This window comes from Vanacampus margaritifer, chromosome 1 (assembly GCF_051991255.1).
Source record: "Vanacampus margaritifer isolate UIUO_Vmar chromosome 1, RoL_Vmar_1.0, whole genome shotgun sequence".
Lineage (NCBI taxonomy): Eukaryota > Metazoa > Chordata > Actinopteri > Syngnathiformes > Syngnathidae > Vanacampus > Vanacampus margaritifer.
In genome coordinates this window covers 37,141,079-37,163,751 of record NC_135432.1, presented here as the reverse complement: position 1 = coordinate 37,163,751, position 22,673 = coordinate 37,141,079, and the positions used below count along the sequence as shown (strand labels likewise).

General features: G+C 39.9%; 3 protein-coding genes across 6 annotated transcripts; all 3 read left to right on the top strand.

The window, feature by feature from the left end:
- The first annotated feature begins 113 nt into the window (after positions 1–113).
- Positions 114–11,647, top strand: mkrn4 (makorin, ring finger protein, 4). Of its 2 annotated transcripts, XM_077552824.1 has the most exons (9): positions 114–280; positions 1,994–2,122; positions 2,204–2,229; positions 2,320–2,466; positions 6,876–6,940; positions 7,028–7,269; positions 7,337–7,444; positions 10,697–10,796; positions 10,873–11,647. In XM_077552824.1, exons 1-9 carry the CDS (start codon positions 240–242, stop codon positions 11,044–11,046), a joined length of 1,032 nt encoding a protein of 343 aa, XP_077408950.1. In that variant the 5' UTR covers positions 114–239; the 3' UTR covers positions 11,047–11,647. The 2 variants fall into 2 exon arrangements, with proteins under 2 accessions (XP_077408950.1, XP_077408942.1); XM_077552816.1 differs by having other exon boundaries at positions 2,204–2,466.
- Positions 11,648–12,826: 1,179 nt separating this feature from the next.
- fance (FA complementation group E) lies at positions 12,827–19,050 on the top strand. Of its 3 annotated transcripts, none has more exons than XM_077552719.1 (12): positions 12,827–13,351; positions 13,902–14,255; positions 14,407–14,490; positions 16,405–16,479; positions 16,648–16,692; positions 16,975–17,031; positions 17,111–17,254; positions 17,320–17,443; positions 17,528–17,603; positions 17,665–17,731; positions 17,809–17,934; positions 18,025–19,050. In XM_077552719.1, the coding sequence occupies exons 1-12, from the start codon at positions 13,142–13,144 to the stop codon at positions 18,127–18,129; spliced, it is 1,467 nt and encodes a 488-aa protein (XP_077408845.1). In that variant the 5' UTR covers positions 12,827–13,141; the 3' UTR covers positions 18,130–19,050. The 3 variants fall into 3 exon arrangements, with proteins under 3 accessions (XP_077408845.1, XP_077408837.1, XP_077408853.1); XM_077552711.1 differs by having other exon boundaries at positions 12,828–13,353; positions 13,781–14,255; XM_077552727.1 differs by having other exon boundaries at positions 13,188–13,353; positions 13,867–14,255.
- rpl10a (ribosomal protein L10a) lies at positions 19,020–22,477 on the top strand. Its single transcript, XM_077552769.1, has 6 exons — positions 19,020–19,114; positions 20,959–21,030; positions 21,104–21,184; positions 21,790–21,938; positions 22,016–22,188; positions 22,261–22,477. The coding sequence occupies exons 1-6, from the start codon at positions 19,110–19,112 to the stop codon at positions 22,429–22,431; spliced, it is 651 nt and encodes a 216-aa protein (XP_077408895.1). The 5' UTR covers positions 19,020–19,109; the 3' UTR covers positions 22,432–22,477.
- The last annotated feature ends 196 nt before the right edge of the window (positions 22,478–22,673 follow it).

Here is a 22,673-nt window from a genome sequence, read left to right as displayed (position 1 = left end):
CAGATAAAAGGTAGTAATACACAGTGCACAGTTGAGATTGAGAACAGTGACGATCAAAGGTGGAAGTCACGTTTCTATTGGCTCGTCGTTCTGTTGATTGGCGAAGAGAGACCGGCTGGCGACTATTAAAATTGTGGGAGGTGAAACGCGAAGCGGTTTGAGCACAGCAGCAACAACAGCAGGAGACACGGCAGCGGCGAGCAGCAGCACAAGCATAAGCACGTCGGGTTGCCGCGGACATGGATCGGTTGCATTCAGCCCGTGATAGTAGTATCTGTAGGTAAGAGCACAAGAGCAAAAGTGGTAGCTGTATAGTTAAATGTTGCGAGTCGACAAACGGCAACCCTTAGTAAATGTCCGTTCAAGGAAATGTTCCGTGGTGAGCGCAAGGCGGAAACGAAAAAGTTTAGATAAACGATGTTTTTATTTGAATGCACAACAGCAATGTTTGGTTGTCTCGAATCTGCCCTACAAGTTCACGTGTAATCGCCGTTGTTCTTACAAATATTCAGTCGCTTTTAAGTTTTGGAAGCGCAAGCAAAGCTTACTGTCGACCCGGAGCACTAACTTTTGAATCTCAGATATCCGTCGGCTGGTAAACAATCGTGGAGGTACTGTTTAGTGTGTACGCGGCGCGTGGAGAGAAGACTATACCACATAATGCTAGCTAGCAATTGTTTTCGTGGGTTTTGTCGTCGGCGTCGCTTACTGCCATTATGATTGTTCGGCATCGCGCAGCAACACGTATTTCCAAGATTACAAAGCCCAAGTAAAATACGTGCAGAAACGTAGGCTTTCAACGTGCGTAATGGAGAAAGTGATATATGTGTTGTTACCTTTTTATGGTTGGCACGTTAAGTAAAAGCGTTTTAGTGTTGACGCGGATTAACTGACCTTAAATGTGAAGGCCCCGGGGACGACCCAGGACATGGTGGAGAGACAATGTCTCTCGGTTGGCCTGGGAACGCATTGGGATCCCGCTGGAGAAGCTGGTTGAAGTGGCTGGGGAGAGGGAAGTCTGGGCTTCCCTGCCAAAGCTGCTGCCCCCGAGACCCGACCTCGGATAAGCGGCAGAAGATGGATGTATGGATTGATGAATAAATGTGAATACGTATCTGATTTGGCCGTGTATTGCGCTTGTGTGAAAGAACAGGAAGGAACGCAAATGCTGATTTGCTTTTTCGCTTTCTGTTCCTGTTATCAAGTTGTGTTTTTTAGTAATTTCTACCGAAACTATTTGTTTAGGTGACCAGGGGCTCATCAACATATATTTTTTTATTTTTATTTTTTTACAGAGAGGTACTTAATGGGTACTGATTAATGCGAAGAGCTACCAGTTTCCCTAACCCTAGCAATATTTATTAGACGACTCTGATCATGTTAATGACTTTTCATGATGATTAAGAAACAAATATCATTACGCCACTGCATATTTACTTTTTTTTTTTTTGAGTACACCAATGTTTTTCTCAAATCTGATCCTCTGTTGTTCAGGTTTTAACTTAACTTTAATTTGGTCCTTAACTCACCGTCGCTTTGTTCGATCTGGATGCCTGCGAGATCATTTATGGGTTAGTTGATGTGAACTTTGATACGGTTGTTTGAATATGCGTTTTTGTAGTGCGTGAGAGGTCGTAATGCAAAGCATCACATAAATGTATAAAATTGGACCACAGGAAATCTTTTTTACACTAATGGAGCAGTGCTATATTTGTATAATTTTAGTAGTGAGATCTTTAAAAAAAAATAATAATAATCCCCTAGCTGTGTGGCACTGTTGTCCTTTTCATTAAATGTATAGTGTTTGGGTAAGAAACTGGACAACAGCCCACCTCAGTCCACTCTCCTTTGGTCAATTAAGGTCATTGTGTTTGAATGCATTTTGCTTAAATGTTGGCAATGATTGTTGACTAGCTAAATGACTCGTGACACACTGATTTCTATTAAAAATGCATCATTAATAACCATAACCAGCATGTTTATTTTCTTGTAGGCATTTCTTGGATGGCACATGCAGATATGGCTCGAGATGCCGTTATCGTCATGAATTGCCCGCTGTGCCGCCATCCCAAATATGTCGCTACTTCCAGAAAGGTACATGCTGGTATGGTGAACGCTGCAGGTAATAAATTATGCTTTTTGCTGGTCACAGTCATGTCCTAAAAATGTGTGTTACTTAATAGAAATTGTGCTTCCCTACTAGGTATATCCATGTCCCCCAACCTGAAGGTGATGCAGTTGTTGCAGGTCGAAGAGTGTCTATACCAACAATGTTCTCCTCCACATCATCCTCTTTTTCCACCTCCACCGTGGCCCAAGGTCCAGCTGGCCGAAGGAGTTTAGAGACGTTTGCTCATGTGCCGGCTGATGTGTCGCCAAGACGGCAACGTGGCACATCGGGTTCCATGGTGAACTCTTCAACCATCACAGACACTGGGAACAGAAATGTTGAGAGACAATTACAAGGTAGGTGACATAACTCACAATCGGTTGTGTGATGTAAAGATTTAAATGGACTGAGCCTTTTGCAACATCAGGGATGTACATAAGCCATGCGCAGGTGTACTGAAACAGTCATGATCCAGACTGATTCGATTTCAAATATATTGCATTTAGAGACTTCTGTTATTTCAGCTTAGGACTGGGGACAGGGCAGCCCTTCAAAGTCGGTCAAGTTAGCCGCAATGATTAATTAATCGGGTTAACTTCAGAATAAGACTACTAAGGCATCATCCATGTATGGTATTAATTGTGAGGCTTTTATTTTGAAGTTGCCATTGCAGCGCAAATGAACAAAACGCTATGGTGACTGGCTTCACTTTGTTTGCTCATACGAAAACTGCTAGCTAGACTCGAGCAGCCATGGACAAGCCGCCAAACTCTGGGATGACATGGACTGGGTGTTTTTTTCTGTCTTGTTGGACCGCGGCTTCGACGGTCTGTCAAAATGGGTCATCGCAAGAAAGTGGTCAGTGGTGCAAAAAAGATTGGGGAACGGAAAGCTTCCCTGAGAGACCTGAGATAAAACAGTTTAAGCTGTCATCTGGAAAAACGGTTGCTAAGGTCCACTAAAAAACATGTTAACTCAAATGCGCTAAATCTAAATATATTTTTTTCTTTATTATAAAGCAGTAAATTTTATTGCTACTTGCGTGGCGCTCACATACTTTGTTCTAAAAAATCAAAATTCTAAAAATGACGTCTCTTCACATAACATTAAAATCACAATTTAATTAATATTTAAACAAACTACTACTACCTCTTTTAATTAAGCATGCTGTGTTTGAACCTAAACCTAAGAAAATAAACCTGGACCAAGCAATGGTAGTTGTTACAAACATGGCCAGCAAGTGGCAGCAGCGTTCAAGAGATCAGCCAGGGCCATGTTGCAAAAAAACTATTTTCCTCAATGTTTTAAACAGATTTGTAAATAATGATGACACTTGGCTATATTCTAATGCTAATTGCGGCAAAACAGAAACGGATATAAGTATACCTTTTTTCCTGATTAAAGAAAAGAGACTAATCTTTCTTTTGGTAGGTTTTTATAGCAATAGAACAGAATATTCTGTGGGATTTGCAAAATTAGTCAAAATCCAGTAAAACGGCTGAGAGCGAAGGGGGTCGCTTCAGTGAAAATGACGGAGTGAATGAGTTAAGTGGTAATCACTAGTTTGCTAATGCTAATCGTGATTGCTAACTGTTTGGCATCGGCAAATTTTGTTGGTGTTTTAATAATGCATATGTATTGAAGATAATAAATAATGAGTTCTTGTATCCACTCAATTCAACTTGCGTGCAACGTTGATTAATAATTTAAAAAAAGGAGGAGGGGGATTATTCAATGGAGTAATTGATTTAAAAAAAGATTCGTAAGAAAGACTTGGCTCAGCTTTGCAGTTAGTCCAAAACTCCGCTGCAAGGCTCTTGACCAGGAACAACCAACCGGAGAGCCCACATCACGCCCGCGCTATAATCTCTTCACTGGCTCCCTGTAGAATATCCAATTCAAATTAAAATGTTAGTACAGACGCTCCCCACCTTACGAACGAGTTACGTTCCGGATGATCGTTCGTAAGGTGAATTTGTTCGTAAGTTGCTTCAGTGCTATATTTTGTATTATAATTTATGTTTAAAGCCTATATAAGTATATTGAAGGTTTATATAAGTATGTTTAAGGCTTGTACAAGTAACCTGCATTGGTTTGTACTGAAAAAAACTTAATAAAATGGAAAGAATACGTACAGTACTGTACTGTACTACGTATGTTAGAGAGAGAGAGAGAGAGAGAGCGAGACACACACACAGTATGTACATGTACGTAATAAGATAAATAAAATGAAGTTTAACTTACTTTTGGAAGATGTACTCGATGCTTAAGGAGATGATGGAGGAGGAGGAAGAGGAGGATTTTATATCATGAGAGATTCTTCGTCGTCGCTGGAATCGGCTTCAAAAGTTATTTCCTGCTTCATGGGGACCGGCGTTTCTTCCTCCTCCTCCTCGCCACGTTGCTCAGCCTCCAATGAGCTCTCACAGCGCCAATCGTCGGTATTAGCGGCGGAAAGAAGCACTACGCGCAATACAAAATCTAATTTACAGCATTTCTTTCCGAACATTTTTCGACATACTGTATGCGCAGAAATGTTCGTATGTACCGTTGTTCGTAACTCGAATGTTCGTAAGTAGGGGAGCGTCTGTACTAACTTTTCGTGCCCTACATGGACAGGCCCCTCTCTACATCGCTGATTTAATCAAGCCCTACAACTCTGCTCTGAGTCTGAGGTGGACTTGCATTCCCTAAACTCAGTGGATGCTTTAAAAAAACTAATTAAAGTCTCACTTATTTAGAATGCATTCTAGTTTGATAAATGTGCTGACATAATTTCTCCTGATGTGCGTTTATATTCAGTTATGTTTTTAACCCTGTGAATCACTTGGTGTCTGTGAAAAGTATTTTACAAATAACGCTTACTTAATACTAGCTGTTCTTCTCTTAAATTATTACCAGAACAAATTACTCTCTTCCCTCCACTGCTGGAAATACGAATGTTGCTTACATAAAGACCACAATTGGCAAGTTGAACATCTATCAGTTAAAATGAATAAAACACCCATGACAAAATGAGTGACATGAATACAGCAACTGGCTAACATGAGAAGATAACACGTCAAAAATCACCAATAGACTCAAGCATTTGACACCATTCATGGAAGATTCAAATCAGTTATTTTTTCATGAAAAGCAAAAAGCTGCTTCAGTCAGGCTGTGAGTATTATCACTCAAACAGCTGTAGAGCAAAAACAGGAAGTAGAAACTGACCAACATTTCTTTGCTTAATCGTTACACATGCAGGCCAGAAAATTAAAATATCAGGGCCAAGTTTATTTGTATAATTTGTTTCAAAAATTTAAACCCAAGTTGTAACACAAGTTCACCACACACACAAAGTGAACTATTTCAAGCTTTTTTAAATTTTATTATGGCAGAAAGAATTGAAACAGTAAAAATCGGTGTTTCACAAAATTTTAATATTTCACGTGACCAACAAGAAAGGCTCTTGATCACAAATGTTGGCCTTTTGAAAAGTATATTCAATTAATATGCTTTTTTGGTCCTCCTCTTGCATTGCATCAAGGTGGCATGGCGGCGGTCAGCATTTGGCACAGTTCTAGTGTAACCCAAGTTGCTTTAGCTTTCAGATGTCCTGCATTTGACAATAGTCGCGTTTTCACTGCAGGAACTTCGGGGTAAATTTACAGTGCCAGCCCCGTATGTGCGCGTCTCCACTGCAGGAGCCTTCCCAACCGGGCCACATTTACAGGAATTTACTGGGGACGAGCGGAGGTCCTACTCAAGGGTAGGTACTCCGCCGGACCAATAAACTCCCGATCGGGCTTTCGTGCGGATTGGCTAAAAATTATTTAGTATAAAAAATTATCTTACCTTCATGCGTGACGAACATGCATTCTCTGCTTAAGTCTTTTCCACCCAAACAATTCTCTTAATAATCCTTTGCCTATTTCGTTCCACTCTGTTAGCCTTTTCAAATTCTTCATCTAAGCGCCGTCTCCTCTCACTCAAACCATTCATCTATGCCAAGTACATAAAATAAAAAGCAGAGAAAAACAGCAACCACCTGAAGTTTTCCTCTTTCCTCGTGATTTTCGTCGTGCGGTGCTTGGGTGATGTCACGAGAGAAACCGTCGCATGGCGTTTACGTGTCGATCGAAACTCGTGACGTCACGAAATGGGTCGTACTCCGCTGTGGAGACACAGCCACAAGCGGGCCGGCTGAGAGGACGGTTCCTGTGAAAGTCCCTACCCACCTCCCCATAACCGAACGTCCTGCGGTGGAAACGCGGCTTATACCCCATACATTTTCAATGGTGTTCCAGTCGGATGCGTTTGTTGGCCAATCAAGTACTGTTATTCAGTAGCTGTTAGAGCAGGTACAGGTAGTTTTGTTTTTTTGGACTAGCGAAAAATCCAGCTGGAAAATAAAATCCTTGTCTCTAAAAAGCTTGTCGGCAGCGGGAAGTATGACATGCTCTACAATTTCCTGATATACAGCTCTGTTGAGTGTTGACTGTGAACTTGATCATGTCATGGCTCCCCAAACTATTACTGACTGTAAAAACTTTAAGCAGTTTGACTTTGGTGGTTCTCCCCTCGACTAGCTCTTGTCAAGATTGAGCACGCGCATACATACCAGACGCAGCCTGGTCATTCCGATTGATCTTTTTTCATGAATGTTGATCGGAATAACCTATCACCGTCAAACCGAAGCAAATTTTCATCAGATTGAGTCTAATCGGGCCAAAATTGTACAGCTTGTGTGATATTGGAATTTCAATATACATCTTCTTTACAGATGCTTATTCCCAAGTGCCGGCCAAGAGCTCTGAACAGTGCTGTGCAAGTTCATGTGACAAAGAGGTCTGTAATCTTGTGTGATCTGTGATCTTAATGTTTGCCTTCAGTTGAACCCAATAAGATCAAGCTCATCTCAGTGTTTTTGGGCAGGAAAGCCTTCCCGGTGGCACAGAAGGCGCGGGTGCCGCTGCAGCCTCGTGCACCGACGGCTCTTTGGATGCCTTCCTTCAGAGTCGAGATGTCATCTGTGGCATATGCATGGACAAGGTGTATGAGAAGATGGACCACAGAAACCAGGTGTTTGGAATTTTGCCCAACTGCAGTCATGCCTTCTGCCTTCAGTGCATCATGACCTGGAGGAAAACCAGAGACCTCGGGCCCGATGTCGTCAAGTAGGTTTCCATTTATACGCATGAACCTTATTAATCCATTTGTGACTTTACGTGTTATCTACTTCAGGACTTGCCCACAATGCAGGGTGAGATCAGCCTTCTACGTGCCTAACAAGTACTGGGTGGAAGGTCAAGCAAAGGAAAACCTAATAGCAAGCTTCAAAGAAAAATTCAGGTAAGCTGTTGAATGCATGCTTCAGTTAATGAATAGTTAATTAAGGATGTGAAAAATACTCTAACTACACTGTTATTGTTAATGGTATACTAGTCGCCTGCGTTGGCGGCTATCTGCTAGCAGGGACTGACCGATATAAGCTGACAACAGAAAACATAAAATGGTTTGATATGTAATTCAATACCCCCCCCAAAAAACGATACCTTCAATAACTGGAGGAGGTCAAACAAATGAATCCCTTAACTTCTAATCACCAGTTTTTTGATTGTAGTTTGTTCTTAGCTAAAACACAACAATCATCTGAGAACAATCCTCAACTCATTCACTCCCAGCCGTTTTCACTGAAGCACCGGCTGTTTTACTGGATTTTGACTGATTTTGCAAGGCCCACAGAATATTCTGTTTTCTTGGTATAAAAACATGGAACCTACCAAAAAAAAGATTAGAGTCTCTTTTTACATCAGGGAAAAAAGTATATTTCTATCTGTTTCCGTTTTGCAGCAATCGGCATTAGATTATAGCTAAATTTCATCCTTATTCACATTTCTGGTGAAAACAATGGCAGAAAGAGCTTGTTGCAACATGGCCCTGGCTAATCCATGGGTTAAAGTTCTCCGTTCCGGCGACGGATTTCCGTCATTTAGAAAATAACGGTTCCCGTGGGGTCTAAAAAAAGTCAAAAATTCAGAAGCTTACATTTTAGATCCTAAATGTCTTTAAGAAACACCCATATTTTCATCCTAGGTCTAAAATTTAATTTACCCAAGTCTTAAATTCTTATATCCGCTCTGTCCTTTCCGAGAACTGTCTGTAGAAGAAGAAAAAAAATTGCCTGTTGCGTTGTTTCTACGCACCAAAAGCGAAAGGGGGCATTTGAGAGTTTGTATTGTACTGCAGGTAGTTTGTAGTGGTTAGCATAGCATCTAGCTTGTTGCGTTAGGATCACGGAGATAAAAGCTTTCGATCGCCGCAAATAGTTTTAAATATGGTGGGGTTGCTCTCTGTGTCTGTATCAACCACCCGAAAAGGCTTAACGTGTAGAACCCTGCATTAGCTAGAGCATTATAGCACTGTCGGCCATTTGATTGCAATGTTGAAATTATTTTATCCTGAAAGGAGTTATGCTGTAGTGAAAGTGGCTGCAATAAGTGAAGCAAAGCCCTCTCTCCGGTGTGCGCAAATGAAGCGCCGGTGTACACTCCATAGGTAAAACGCTAGTAAGGAAAGCGAGATGAAACACTCCCTTTGCTATACTATTTAAACACTATATGAACAATTAAAAACGTCAAAACTAGCGATTCGGTTAAAAGTCCTTTTTTTGTGGTTGATGTAACGCATCATTATCGTCGTAGCGTAATTGGGTCATAATTACGCGGTGCGTGTGTGCGCACGTGCTTGTGTCTTTGTGAGAGATGAAGCTAAGCTTATTTGGGTGTGAATCTGTAAATTTTGCCATCATAAGCGTTACTTGCGCGCTTTTTCCCCACTTCACATGTTTCAATGGCAACAACTGTTATGGAGAAAGCAAATCTACTTTCCTCATGGGCTGAATAAATAATCTATGTATATATCGAAGGTGAACAGCTCTCCATTCATTCATCCATACATGCATTTAAATGGGTGTCAATTACACATGGCCCAGTCTCTTTCTCCTGCAAATAGTTGGGGTCCATTGTTACTGTTGAAGTTGCATTATTTTAATAGTGTGGTGATTGGATTACGTTACTACGGTATTATTTTTTTTTTTAAACAACTAGAAACTATCAGAAGAATACAATTTAAAAGTAATGGGCTCTGAACACGGGAGGCAACGTCGCTCGTTCTCAATTCATTTCCTATGGAAGCAGGGCAACAAGGCGAAAATCCCCCACTCCCTTCCTCCCTCCCTCTCCCCCTGGGCAACACATGACATTCGTGCATGTGAAATTTCGCAGGCTTGCGACGCGATACTAGAAAGTTTAAACGTGTTCAACTTTTGTTGGTGTCGCCGGGGCGCTTCAACCAATCAGCGAAGGTTTCATTGATGAGACAATGAACGCAGGGCATGCTACACAGTAGGCTATCCAGCAAAATGGATGAGATTTTAGCAGCGTTTATCATTTTGTAAAAAAAAACAACTTTTTGTACGATACTTCATGCAATCATTTCTGTGACGTCAACAAAAAGGTCGGCGCATGAGAGCTTGTTGGTACAGGGTTAATTTGTCCAATAAGTTTTCTTTACTGTTTTTGTAACAGTTATTAATAATAATAATAAATTACATAGGAAACGGATGGATCTTTATATTGGAATTACGTGCTGCAGTGAAACTTCAGTTTTTACAATGAAAACATTTGCATTCCCTCTAATTTAATCTATAATAAATAATCAAATCAGTTGTAACAAGAGAGCGATGTATGCTGCTGGCGCCGTCTGCTCCTTATCGCGGCCCGTGTGTTGAGACCTGGGAAGCGATAAGGTACGCATTTCGGTGTCGCTTGTTGCCTCCCGTGTGTCGAGCACATAAGCCTCCCAACCCTTTTTATATCGCATAACATGACCATCTCTAGATAGTATGAATGTGTCTTTATCTGTCTTTATGGTCATTTTTAGCTCTCAAAATACATGAAATTGATGTTTTTAAGTGAAATATTTAATTTTTTTTGCATTCCCTATTTCCCTCCAGAGCGGTTGTATACTTATCACATTTTTCATCCCTGATTAATGCCTGAATATATTATTTTCAAAGAATCAGTGTGCGCCCTACTGCCCTGCAAAATGTGTGTTAATTGACTGAAGTCAATTTAAACATAAAAAAAAAAATCTGAAAATCGATCATGAAAAATTGCTTAAAATGTTTTGCCTTAACCCCTGGGCTAATCTCTTATACTCTGCTGGCCGGTTTTTTGTAATAACTACCATTGCTTTAAGCGACCTGTTCATGTCAGAAGCTGTATCAAAACCTTCTTTATGCTCTTGCATAAGAACCCATAAAATAAGTTTTTATATATATATATATATATATATATATATATATATATATATATATATATATATATATATATATATATATATATATATATATATATATATATATATATATATATATATATATATATATATATATATATATATATATAATTTGAGTTAAAGAAATGTACACTTGGAGCAATCTTTTGAAAATGTGAGACCCCCACGCACGATGGTGAAAAATGTGTTGCAGGAATGGGTCCGTAACTGAAATGTCCATTTCCCTTGCTTTTCAACCTGTAGTAAGCGAAGTTGCAGTTACTATGCACGATACAAACACTGCCCTTTTGAAACTGAGTGCCTCTACCGGCATGTCAGGTCTGCACGCCGCAGGTCATTCCTGGTACGTATGATTTGCTGAACATGTCGTCCGCTGTTGCCACTTGAACGTGCCCTTGACTTGTCTTTCTGCTCATCAGTGTAATACAGATGACGATGATGATGACTATGACGACGACGACTATGATGATGACGACGACGACGACGATGAGGACTACGATGGTCTGCTCAATTTCTTCATAGCCATGACTCTTCTTCGTGCTGATGACGATGATGACGACAACTTTAACATTCCTTTTATGTATGGCTTCTGAGCCTCCTTTCCTCTCCCACGCAATTTTCTCCGCGTGGAAACAAGTCCTAGAACTAATTGTCACCATAAGACAATGTGGCTGTTATGGCATGACTGACCCCCATGGATCAGTAGTAATAATGCTTTTGGAGCAGGCGAGGCTCAGTCGTTATTTAGCAGGGAGAAACTAACCTGAATTGACCTGCCGCAGTGGACAGCTAGAAATAAATGGTGCACATTAGTCAAATGACTGTCTTCTAGCTGTAAACTGTTTTTGACAGGATGAATTTAAACAAGTGCAAAGGCTACGTGTTCCAGCAGTGTTTTGTTCCTTCCTTGACACCTTTTTCTCTATGCCTCAAGTTCGATTGAAGTGCTCCAAAACGAGTTTACCCCCCCAAAAAATGTTTGTAATTGTGTGGATGGTCATTTTTAAGTTGTCAAACGATAAAAAGTGTACCATACCCCTTTATGGTTATGTCCAATCCTGAATATTACTGCCTCAATGTACCCTGATGATACTCTTTTGACATAACCATTGAAATGTTTTTTTTAATTTATTTTAAAGCAAGTTGTACTCGTACACTGAAAATAAAACTTATTTCACAGTTTCTCACTGAAAATGTTTTGAATTCTTTGAAATTGATACGGCAATTCCTTAATTTCCACTATACTGCAATGGTTCTCACTGGTGTTGTTCCGATACCCAGCTGTGATGTCGCCCGATGCCAATTTCGGTACAGGTTTTTTTTTTTTTGGGGGGGGGGGGGTAATAATTCTAGAGAACTGCATACTCATTTGGCTGTAAAATCATTACTGTCTTGTTCAGGCACTGTTTAAAAGCTTTGTGAAACAGGAAATGCATGCACCGAACACCTGTGATCACACTGTGTTAAAATTTCTATAGTATCGATAAATGGCATTGACCTGTTTGTTAGTACTCGCCGATACTGATGCCAGTGGTTTAATGCAGTATCGGCACAACACTAGTCAGACTTTTTATACAAAGTACCACCGTAAAAAAAAAAACCTCTTCAAGTACCACCACGACCAACATTATAATACAGTAGTGTAGTAGGTTGTTTTCATCAAAGCAGTCAGATTATGGGAGTATTTAAATAATACAGCTGTTCAGATGTACTTTATTACAGTTAAGTTTAAAATTGTTCCAACTTTCCAACATTGTCAACAGCCCGTCCTAAAAGATACAATAAAAAGTATTGTGCATTAACTTAAAATTTAACTACATTTACAACTTTAATCGGTTTGTATTAATTTATTTTCAGCAGCCCACACAGTGGAAAAAAAATACTTATTTGAAGTCCCATCACCTCAGGATTTAAAAGCACAACCAAAGCCTTATCTTTTGAATAACTGCAACAATTTTAACAAAAATATCGCATCTCGTAACAAAAATATCGCATCTCGTGTCCAATTGGATTTTTTTTCTATTTCATACAGTACTATACAATTATCCACACAAGATCTAAATAATGGTGTTTCTATTTCAATGAATATTCCCATGCTGATACTGTTGAGAAACATTGATTTAAAAAAAAAAAAAGATTTTATTTCACAATATGAACATTTAAATATTGGTTGGAATGGTGGTAAGTTTTTGGACTATGGTCAATGAACTAAAGTGGTTCGCACATTAAATAAAAAGAGTAGACTGGAGGGGACTGGAAGACATAAGGCGGTTGATTGCGGTGGGCAAACTCTCCACTCGGGCGGTAGTGTCATGGAGCTAAAACACAAGAGATTAGAGACACCTGCGGGACCTTCAAAGTCTGACTCTGACACCTTTTCTATGTGCGAGAAGCACCTTGCTTGGTTTCGCATTGTAATTTGTACCTTGTTTTGTAACGTGTGCAATCAAATAGTTCTTTAAAAACAAAGACATAAAATATAAATAGGTCAAATGACAATCAAGGTTCAGCGGAGGCTGATCGTACTTAATGTGAAATTGTACATAAAGCCAACATCCTATGCACGAAGTTTCCACAAGGTGGCAGGCGATGTACACATGCGCAGTGTGGAATCTGACTGGCGGTGGATTCAGTTCCGGATGAAGTAAAGCTAACGGCGAATGTGGTCGACTTCGAGTTCACCTGGCCATGAACGCCGGACAGTTGCTGAATCGCTTTGACGGTCAGTGGAAGCTTTTGGCCCGGTCGTTGTTCTCAGGGGTTTCCGGTGCCCACAGAGCGCTGGAGGCCTTCAGGCGCCAGCAGCGGGCCAACCCTGAGAGATCACTGTACGACTTCATCGAAACACTTTGTCGAGACGAAATCATCTCCCCGTCGATGAATGGGGAACCTCTTACCGTGTAAGTCCAACCCTGGTGGCAGTGGCTGAATGTAGGAAACAATGCGCACCAAAGCAAAATATCCAATCGAGAACAGTTGTAATCGAAATATTCAGTTCTGGAGTTTTCTCGCTTTACTATGCAATGTACAGTAGATACAAAGTTAGCCAGTCTGCTATTAATCGGTTTAACAACAGTTCAAACAGTCTAACGTCTTGTTACAGTGAAGTAAGCCAGTTTTGAGGGGGCAGTCCTATGTCATGCATGCTCAAAGCTTCTCCTTGTCAATCATCATCACAAACACATGAACTCACATTAAAGTAGTAATTCCGTGTACGATGATGGCTGGAACTTTGTAGCATATCTGAAATAATAATTTATCCATTACAATATTGTGTCAGTGTTAACTGTGCTTATTTCTCACAATCATTTTCCCTGTCACATGCAGTAAACCTCTGGTCTGCCTCTTGCCACCACTATTCAAGCAAAATTTGCTGACGTTCATCTACCTGATTGATTCTTGGTTCCCTAAAGTCGCTGTCCTCCGTCTACTCCGGTGTCTTGGTCAGGATCCCTGCCCAAGCCCGTGGGTTGCCGCATGGAAGAAGCAACTGGAAAGAGTCATGGGCTGTCCCATCGAGGAACCTATTTACAGCCCAGCGTGTGCTCAGCAACTAACTGCTCTGTCACGGCGAGACGGTGGTGAAACTGGAGGGTGGAGGGAGCGCTCTGGCCTTCAAGTCGAAGAACGCCAGACTGTGTCTTTTTTGTCTGAAGCGGGAACTCAGAAGAAAAGGAAGGGCCATTTTGATGGTCTGAATGATGAGGAAGAAGAAATTCAGCAGCAGAAGAAGCGAATAAAGACGGATGAACACATCGCTGGACAAGCACATGTTCATGATTCTCTGCCTGAACATACAAAGGTAAAGATGGACACCACACATATTTGTTAATCAACTGTCATCATTTTACTAATGTTCTCTAGGTAATTGGTTTAAAAAATAAATAATAAGAAGACGTGAGCACTCTTATTGCTATAATGGCAGCCATTAACGTTGTAACACTTGTTGGCAGGTAGCAGAGGAAATGCACATGGATGCTTCACATGAGATGCCAGCGTCGGAAAACGCCCACGATCCTCTGCCACAACATACTGAGGTAAAGATGACAACTACACTGCACTTTGAGAAAGTTGGCGATTAGACACCTTGTCACCTTTGTGGTTATTCAGCTTGTTATTAGGACTGCAACTATCATATTTTTTAGAACTGATTATTATAGTGATTAACAAGTAATTGGGTACAAATTTATTTTGCATTATTAAGCAACAAAATATGCATGTGGGGTATTATTTGTTGTCCAACTGTCATTGCCATTCTCACATGCCACACAATAATACCCTTGACATTGAGGGTGTGTGGCTTTTAAAGGTGCAGCCTGGCCCAATGAATGATGCAGGTGTCTAAATTGGTTGTTTTGAGCTCAGGTTAGTGGCTGGCTGTTTACGGGTTGATCGTTAACTAGTCTGCCATTTGCCCAAAATCCCCTTTGCCGATGTGTAAACTCGCATTGTACAGGAAAACTCGAAAGGGTGCACACTTTTCCACGAGAAACTTATCAAAATGGGCCTGTTTAAAACGCTTCAGGTGCGTGTATGTCACCTAAGGTCAGAAAACTTTTATGAATGGTCACCAATATTCACCCACACATCTCTATGACTTATGCACAGTTCAACCTCTAAAAATGTAAAAAAAAAAATCGCCACAGTATTTTGGATTATATTGGCATTCAGCCTTCCTCCCCGTAGACGCTTACTATAAAAAGCTTAACATGTCAACTATGACCAACGATTGCAAATCCAGGTCCAGAAAGTAAAAACCCTGCCACAGTTTGGCTTTAGCCCCTGATGCTAGCTAACTGGCTAGCTAGCTCCCTAGCAGGTAAATGAGCACCATGGGAGCTAGTTAGGGAGCTACCTAGCAGGTAAACGAGCACCATGGGCGCTAGCTAGGGAGCTAGCTATTGTGGCAGGGTTTTTACTCTTCTGGACCTGGATTTGCCACCTCTGACTATGACCAATCGCCACCCAAATTGACATGCACTGTGCATGATGCCCATCTCTAATTTTGGCCCACATCAATCTCTTAAAATAGCAATATGATCGGCTCAAAAGTTTGGATTTTAGGGACATTAAGCATTTTCCTCATTGAGCGACATGACAAATGTGCAGTATATGCCTATAAAATACAAAATACTGCATCGGTCACTTTCATATTTTCAGAAATTACTGTGGTCATATGTAGATATGTGCATAAGAATTTTGATAACAATTGGTCATAGTTTTCTGAAATTAAGCCACGTATGAGCTTCACTCCCCCTCCCCCACAGTCTCTCGTGAGGTACGAAGGTAACTGCTAATTCTGTTGGCCTAATTCATAGAAGGCTATAGGGGACTTTAAGTATTATAGTGTTTTCAATTATGCTGATGGTAATGTGTGATGTGTGTTTGTGTTTTTGTACGTGTCTTAATTTCAATATGTCCTGGATGACCAAGTTTTCGGTAGGGCTTGTTTGTTTGTGGCATCAATCAAACACAGATTCCCTCAGCGGTGTAAAGTTTTTCCAAGGAAAAGACTTGGAACAGCCTCGGTGGTGAAATGCTATCGTAGACTTGCATGCTGCCCTTTCCTGATAGTAAAATGTGGTCCTTCCTCCTGCTGAATCGCTCAAATCCACTTCTGTTTTAGTTCTGTGTTGCAGGGAAACAAATGAAACGACAGCATTTTCACTAGGAATGGCAGGCTATGTTAATTTAGCTTACATAGAAACTTTGTGTTGGTGATCATAGCTGCTGTTAAAGTTTAGTTTAATTCTAAACTTTGGCCGTTCTGTGTTATGCACCCTTTCCGTCTTTGCGCCAACTTACAGTTACCCGACATGAAGTGAGTCTGCAATAATAGTCTATATAGAAAAATTATCACAATAACATTTTGAGGCATAGATTTTGATCCAACACTTTCTTGTAATCAATTATTCAATTAATTGTTACTTGTTCCATTTGTTCCATTCAAGATGACAGAAAAATTGAAAACAGTTGCACCGGAACAGGGCAACAACACTCGTGATCCTCTGCCCGAACACATGAAGGTAAAGATGCATTTGTTTAAATCCATCAGTTTTATCAAAGTTCTTTTGTGCTAATGCTGAGAATTGATGACCGGACACCCTCTTGGTACACTGCTAACCATTTTGGTCACTTTCATAACACCAGTTCCTATTGAGTGAATACTCGTTGTCTTTTATGTGCTCACTCAGGCGTCTGTTCTTCAAATCAAGGAATTACTACGAAGTCAGACAGAGGTATGAAAAGTAGAGATGGGAAAATGAAGCCTCATGAAGCACTTTTACTATTTTTTTACTCCTCTAGATGGTGCTCTTGGTTCAAATATAAAGGCTAGTGCAATGAAAATGTATTACATTTCCACTGCCTTTTTAAACCAATAGTGCCATCTAGAGGAGTCAAAAAATATCACAAGTGCTTCATGAGGCTTCATTTTCCCATCACTAATGAAAAGCATTAGAATGTTTTCTGCTTGCCTGCACTGTTTGTTGTGACAGTTTTAAAAAAAAATCCTTTTACAGTGGGACCACAGCTCGCTTAATGTACTTCAAGTGCTGAATGACTGTAATGCCACTCAAGTATGTACTAGAATTTTAGAAAAAGACAGCAGCCTTTTTGACCAAGCTAATGCTTACATGTTGCTCTCTTGTGTAAAAGGTGGAAGCACTGTGTTGCGAGTTGAGTTTGTCCAACATAGCGGAGCACGCGCTACCGCAGCTTTGCAGCAACATATTGGCCCTCCTGCCCAACCTCAGCTTTAGAACGGCAGCGACGTTCATTAAGGGGCTACTGCTGCAAAGGGTATGTACTGCATGTGTCACTGTTCACTTCGAGTTAGGCTTCAAAGAAGTTGCTGCTTCCTGCAGGTGCTGTCCCTGTCCGAGCCTGCGTCCAGATGCCTGGTGAGTGCTGTGATGTTACTCTGCAGCTGCTACACCAGATCAGTGTGCCACGCTCTCATCGAGCCACTTTTCGAGCAAGAGAACCTAGGTGAGAAAATGTAGGGATTAAAAAATGGAAAAGTTGCTGATGCGAATCTAGAAGCATACTTGAATGAGCCATTGTTCATTTTAGGGAGTGCACAAGCTCATCTCCTGAACAAACTGACAGAAGACTGTCTGGATTCTCACTACAGGCTGCTCGTGCTTCAGTATGACAAAACACTTGAACACTTTATTCTTTAGTTGCTTCTTACTTTTTTTTCCTTCCAGCATGACTCTGAAAATATCCTGGAATGAGACGCTGCTTTCTATTATAAACAGCTTGCTAGACTCCAAGGTTGGCAGATGTTTTTGTACACAAAGTGTCAAAATAATGTCATACATGACATGACAGTTTTCTTTCTTTTTGTGCAGCCTGACATGAATGAGGAACTGTTCAAACAGTTGATTGAACAGCTGGTCAGCCAGGCCCCTTCGTTCACAAAATCTGTCAACTTTGCAAAAATGATGTTGACTGTCCTTACAAAATATGGCAACCTTGTAAGTATAAATTAAAAATTATTGTTTAAATATTTGACTTATTTTTCTACATTTCTTTTTTAAAACCAGTATCCATATTTTATTTCCCAGGTGAATGCGTCACACAAACATTCGATGTCTGGTTGCCTGATGCTAAATGAGACCTTCCTAAAAAAGTGTCTTCAAGCAATGTTGAAAAAAATCCCAGACACATAATTTTTTTTTTATTAATATTTATGTTGCTGTATAAACAACTATTGTAATTACATTTACTGTATTTCTCCCACAACAGTGATGGACACTGATCTTTAAGTTTTCTCTTCTTTTTTTTTTTTCTTCCTAGGTTGTGTGCTCTGTCCTTTTACGCCACCTAGCTCATCAATTACTTAATATTGTTGAATAATTTCTTGTTTTGGTATTTATCTTATCATTTTATCTTACTGTAATAATATAGTTTTACATCTTGCACAAAACATAAAACCATGCGTATATAGATATTATTGAATTTATAAATCTGAAATTGTACAAATGTATTTGAATTATTTGGGGGAAAATAAACGATTCGATAGAAAGTGATTTTAAAACTATTAACGTTTACTCAAAATAAATAAATACATATTGATTTACCCCTGACAGGAGAATCTATTCTGTTTGGTGTGTTTCAGGACGATAAAAAATTCAAATTAGTTTTGAACATTTTGTTACTTTTTAAGGATTTTTTTTTTATTCACAAGTGCAGATATTTCAAAGCAAACCCTGTCTACTCCAATGGAAAAATGATTTTGTACTATTTTTGTAAAAAATTGAAATTGGTTATGGATAATAATAAAAAAAAAACTTAATTTTGTTTATTTATTGGAAATATTTGATTTGGTATAGAAAGTCGTCTTACATATAAGTTATATATAAGTATAAGTAACTTAAATATAAGTTATGTTTTTTTGTTTTAATTATTCTTCTTTTTATTTTCTGTGTTCGATTACATTGTTAAAATGCTTATGCTCAATCTATGTCAAGTAATTTGTCATTTGATGACAAATTGTTTGTTTATAATTGTTCAATAAAAGACGAGTACAGTATTTAAAAAAAGTTTTGTCGCTTGATGATGACGTAGAATATAGGCAGCTTTTATGTGACGTAACTTCCCGCTGAACTTCCTTTCTAGCATAGCGAGGCAAGAGCGAGAAGCTGCTAAAATGAGGTACTGTGTATTTCTATTACTTCATAGCTAATTCGGTTGCAATTGAACAGTCTATTTATATTTTTTCAATTTAAACGAGTAGTGTTTGATAGGTTTGACCATTTGGTGAAATCCTTTTTACCTTATCGACAGTCCTGGTGCCATTAGTAGTTTGCGGTCTCGCGGCACGACGTTACGCGTCAAGATATAATCTTATTGCATCCATTATTATCCGAGACATTTAGGCTTACTGTTTGGCATATAAATCATGGAGCAGATGTTAAGCACTACTTTAATGACTGTATTAATGCAATTTTAAAGAAAATGTGACAGCTTCGTGGCATACGACGAGCTTAAAGTCAGCGGTGACAGCACGATTAGTAAAGCAAAACCACTAAGAAAAATAAGAGACTCTTAAATAATCAAGAATTTTTCTGATCCCTTTTCTGACTTAAGTGAACATTTAACTAGTGGAAAGGCATCCATTTTTTAATTTTTTTATATGGGCTCTTTAACTAGTGCTTTTTTTCAATAATATTGTCAGGGATAAAATGTATGTAGCAACAAATGGTCACTAATTACTCCCAATTATCACAAAATGAATCTAATCAATTTAAGAAAATAATTCACGATAATCCGTCCCTTTTTGTGTACAAAAGTGGATTATGAGATGGCCCCACATTTTTATGCATGGAAATTGCCAGCTGGGTGCTTTGGCACCCACATGTGTCATCATGAGGTTTGCTATGGGACATTATCCATTTTCACTAGAGGTGACCTGATACAACGTCTTCACTTCCAATACAATACCGATATTGCAGTTTAGAGTCCTGTCTGATATAGAGCCTTTATATCAGCAGGAGTGATAGATGCTTTTTATATATATATTTTTTAGTATGTAATGTAATGAGATGTGACCAAGTGGTACTTTTCAAACAAATAGCAGCAACAGTAGGTATGTGAAAATATGACCTATTTATTACATACATTTGGGTTACATAAATTCAACCTCAAACATGAATGTGCTGCACTTGAATAAAATAAATATAAACAATCCTGAGAAATAACCCTAATAAAGTCAATATAAACAAATGACTCATGCTAGATCTAGACATGGCTGGATAGAAGGGGAAGCAAGGGAGTCTGCAATGGACTGCTTGGATGTGAGTGCTAATATCTAGGGTGTTAGAAAAAATCGACTCAGCTATATACATCGTGATATTACAGCGCGCAATTAGCGAGTCGATATGCGGCCGAATCGATTTTTTTAATGGGAATATTTAACAAAATGTTTTACTTAGGGTTAGGATTCACACATTAAGCATGGAAGAATGTTAGATTAATAGAACATTAAGCCATAATATTTTATTTCAGTGCTCTTCAAACGTGAAACAGACTGCAACCTGTTTGTTAAATGCAGTGGCTCAGTTATAACCCTGAAATTTCAGATAAATACATTTTCATACAAAACTTAGTGTACATGTACTAGTTTACTGATTAGTATTTTCATAATTTGAGTTGAAAAAATCGCAATCAATTTATAGATTCGCATCGGGATTAATTGGTATCGAATGGAATCGTGACCTATGAATCGTGATTCAAATCTCCAGGTACTAGGCAATTTACATCCCTACTAATAACAGCGATTTGGGTTGTAGACCGATATAATCCAGTACTGCTTTTTGCTTGAATACTGATACCAATATCGGATCGGGGCACCCATAATTTTAATTTGACAGCATTTTAATAAATACAAGCGTGTATTTGTTCCCAGCAAGTTATAGTAAATGGTCTTCATTAGATGCAATAAATCTTGAGTATTCACCATAAATTTGGGGAATTTTTTTCTCTAATTTGTGTTGCAGTAAGGTTTCCAGAGACACTTTGTATGAGGCTGTGAAGGAAGTCCTGTCTGGCTCAAAAACTAAGAAGAGAAAGTAAGTTTTCATAGCAGTTTGTGGCTTTGCCAGTCACTGTTCCAAGTTGCTGATGTGTGTATTGCTATGTTAGGTTTGTGGAGACTGTGGAGCTGCAGATCAGCCTGAAAAATTATGATCCCCAGAAGGACAAGCGTTTCTCCGGCACCGTCAGGTTGGACCACTTTCTGTCTCACCCAACCTTTTCCTTGTTTGCGTCTGGCCCTGTTGGAATCTTGAGTGAAGCAGTAAAGTGGTAGCGTATGGATTATTATTTTTTTTAGTTCTAGTATGAACCAGACAGGCCAGGCGCAGACATGGAGAAGTACTTTGGGTAGTCTGCTTAAGCTGACCGAGCTTCTGCAGGCGGACCCCTACCCTGGGTCTTAAAACATGAGGGGAGGTTTTGAGGGGCTGAGCCATTTTTAAGCTCATGACCTTCGAGCCGACCAGTGTTCGCTATATTATGAATGAAGACTCCTGGCATTGTGGGAGTATGGTAAGACTTTTAACATTGAAACTGTTACTGTGGCTCATTTATATTAGAACCTTGTCTCAGTTTAAGATACTCTTAAATTATTTCCAGAAATGGTAGATATGAACTGACGTAGGTTGCCAATGCCCTCCATTTAATGTCAAAATTAGCTCATTGGTCATTTTGAGGAAGTGGGAGTGTTTGTCAAGTGTTTTATTTTTTTCATACATATGGAGCAGAAATGAATCTTGGCTTGAGTGAATACTGAGGCGATGCTGGTGCATCTTGTGACTCTTGATGTGTAGGCTGAAGACTCTCCCCAGGCCCAAGTTCTCAGTCTGCCTTTTGGGAGACCAGCAGCATTGTGATGAGGCCAAAGCTGCTGACCTGCCACACATGGATGTGGAGGCTCTCAAAAAGCTCAACAAGAACAAGAAGCTGGTGAAAAAGCTAGGTGAGGAGTCATTTCCAGCTTGCACCACTGAATGTTTCGAGTCTGCTTAGGATCTTTACTATCTGCTATTCTTCCAGCCAAGAAGTATGATGCGTTCTTGGCCTCCGAGTCTCTGATCAAGCAGATCCCTCGTATCCTGGGCCCTGGGCTCAACAAGGCCGGCAAGTTCCCCTCGCTGCTCACCCACAACGAAAACCTAAACAACAAAGTGGACGAGGTCAAATCCACCATCAAGTTCCAGATGAAGAAGGTAAGATGAGCGGCAAACGTCATCTGTTAATGGCTTTGCGCAACACTCATCCTGAGTTTGTGCACACCTTAGGTGCTCTGCCTGGCTGTGGCCGTCGGACACGTGAAGATGACGGAGGATGAGCTGGTGTACAACATCCACCTGGCCGTCAACTTTCTGGTGTCGCTGCTGAAGAAGAACTGGCAAAATGTACGCGCCCTATATGTCAAGAGCACCATGGGAAAGCCCCAGCGCCTGTACTAAATTATGCGCTTTTCTACAAATAATAAAAATGTTGACTCTCCAACAATGATGGTTTGCTGTGTAGTGCTTATTTTACTGTGCTGGAACACAATCAAGGCAGCACAGTGGAAAAACTGGTTTGAATAGCCACCTCGCAGTGCAGACGTAGTGTCAACATAAGTACTGTCATGTTTTGTTTGCTGTAGATAAACATGGCACGAGAGGCTCAAAGCTACTTGTCCTGTTCTGCCTTGACTGTGGAT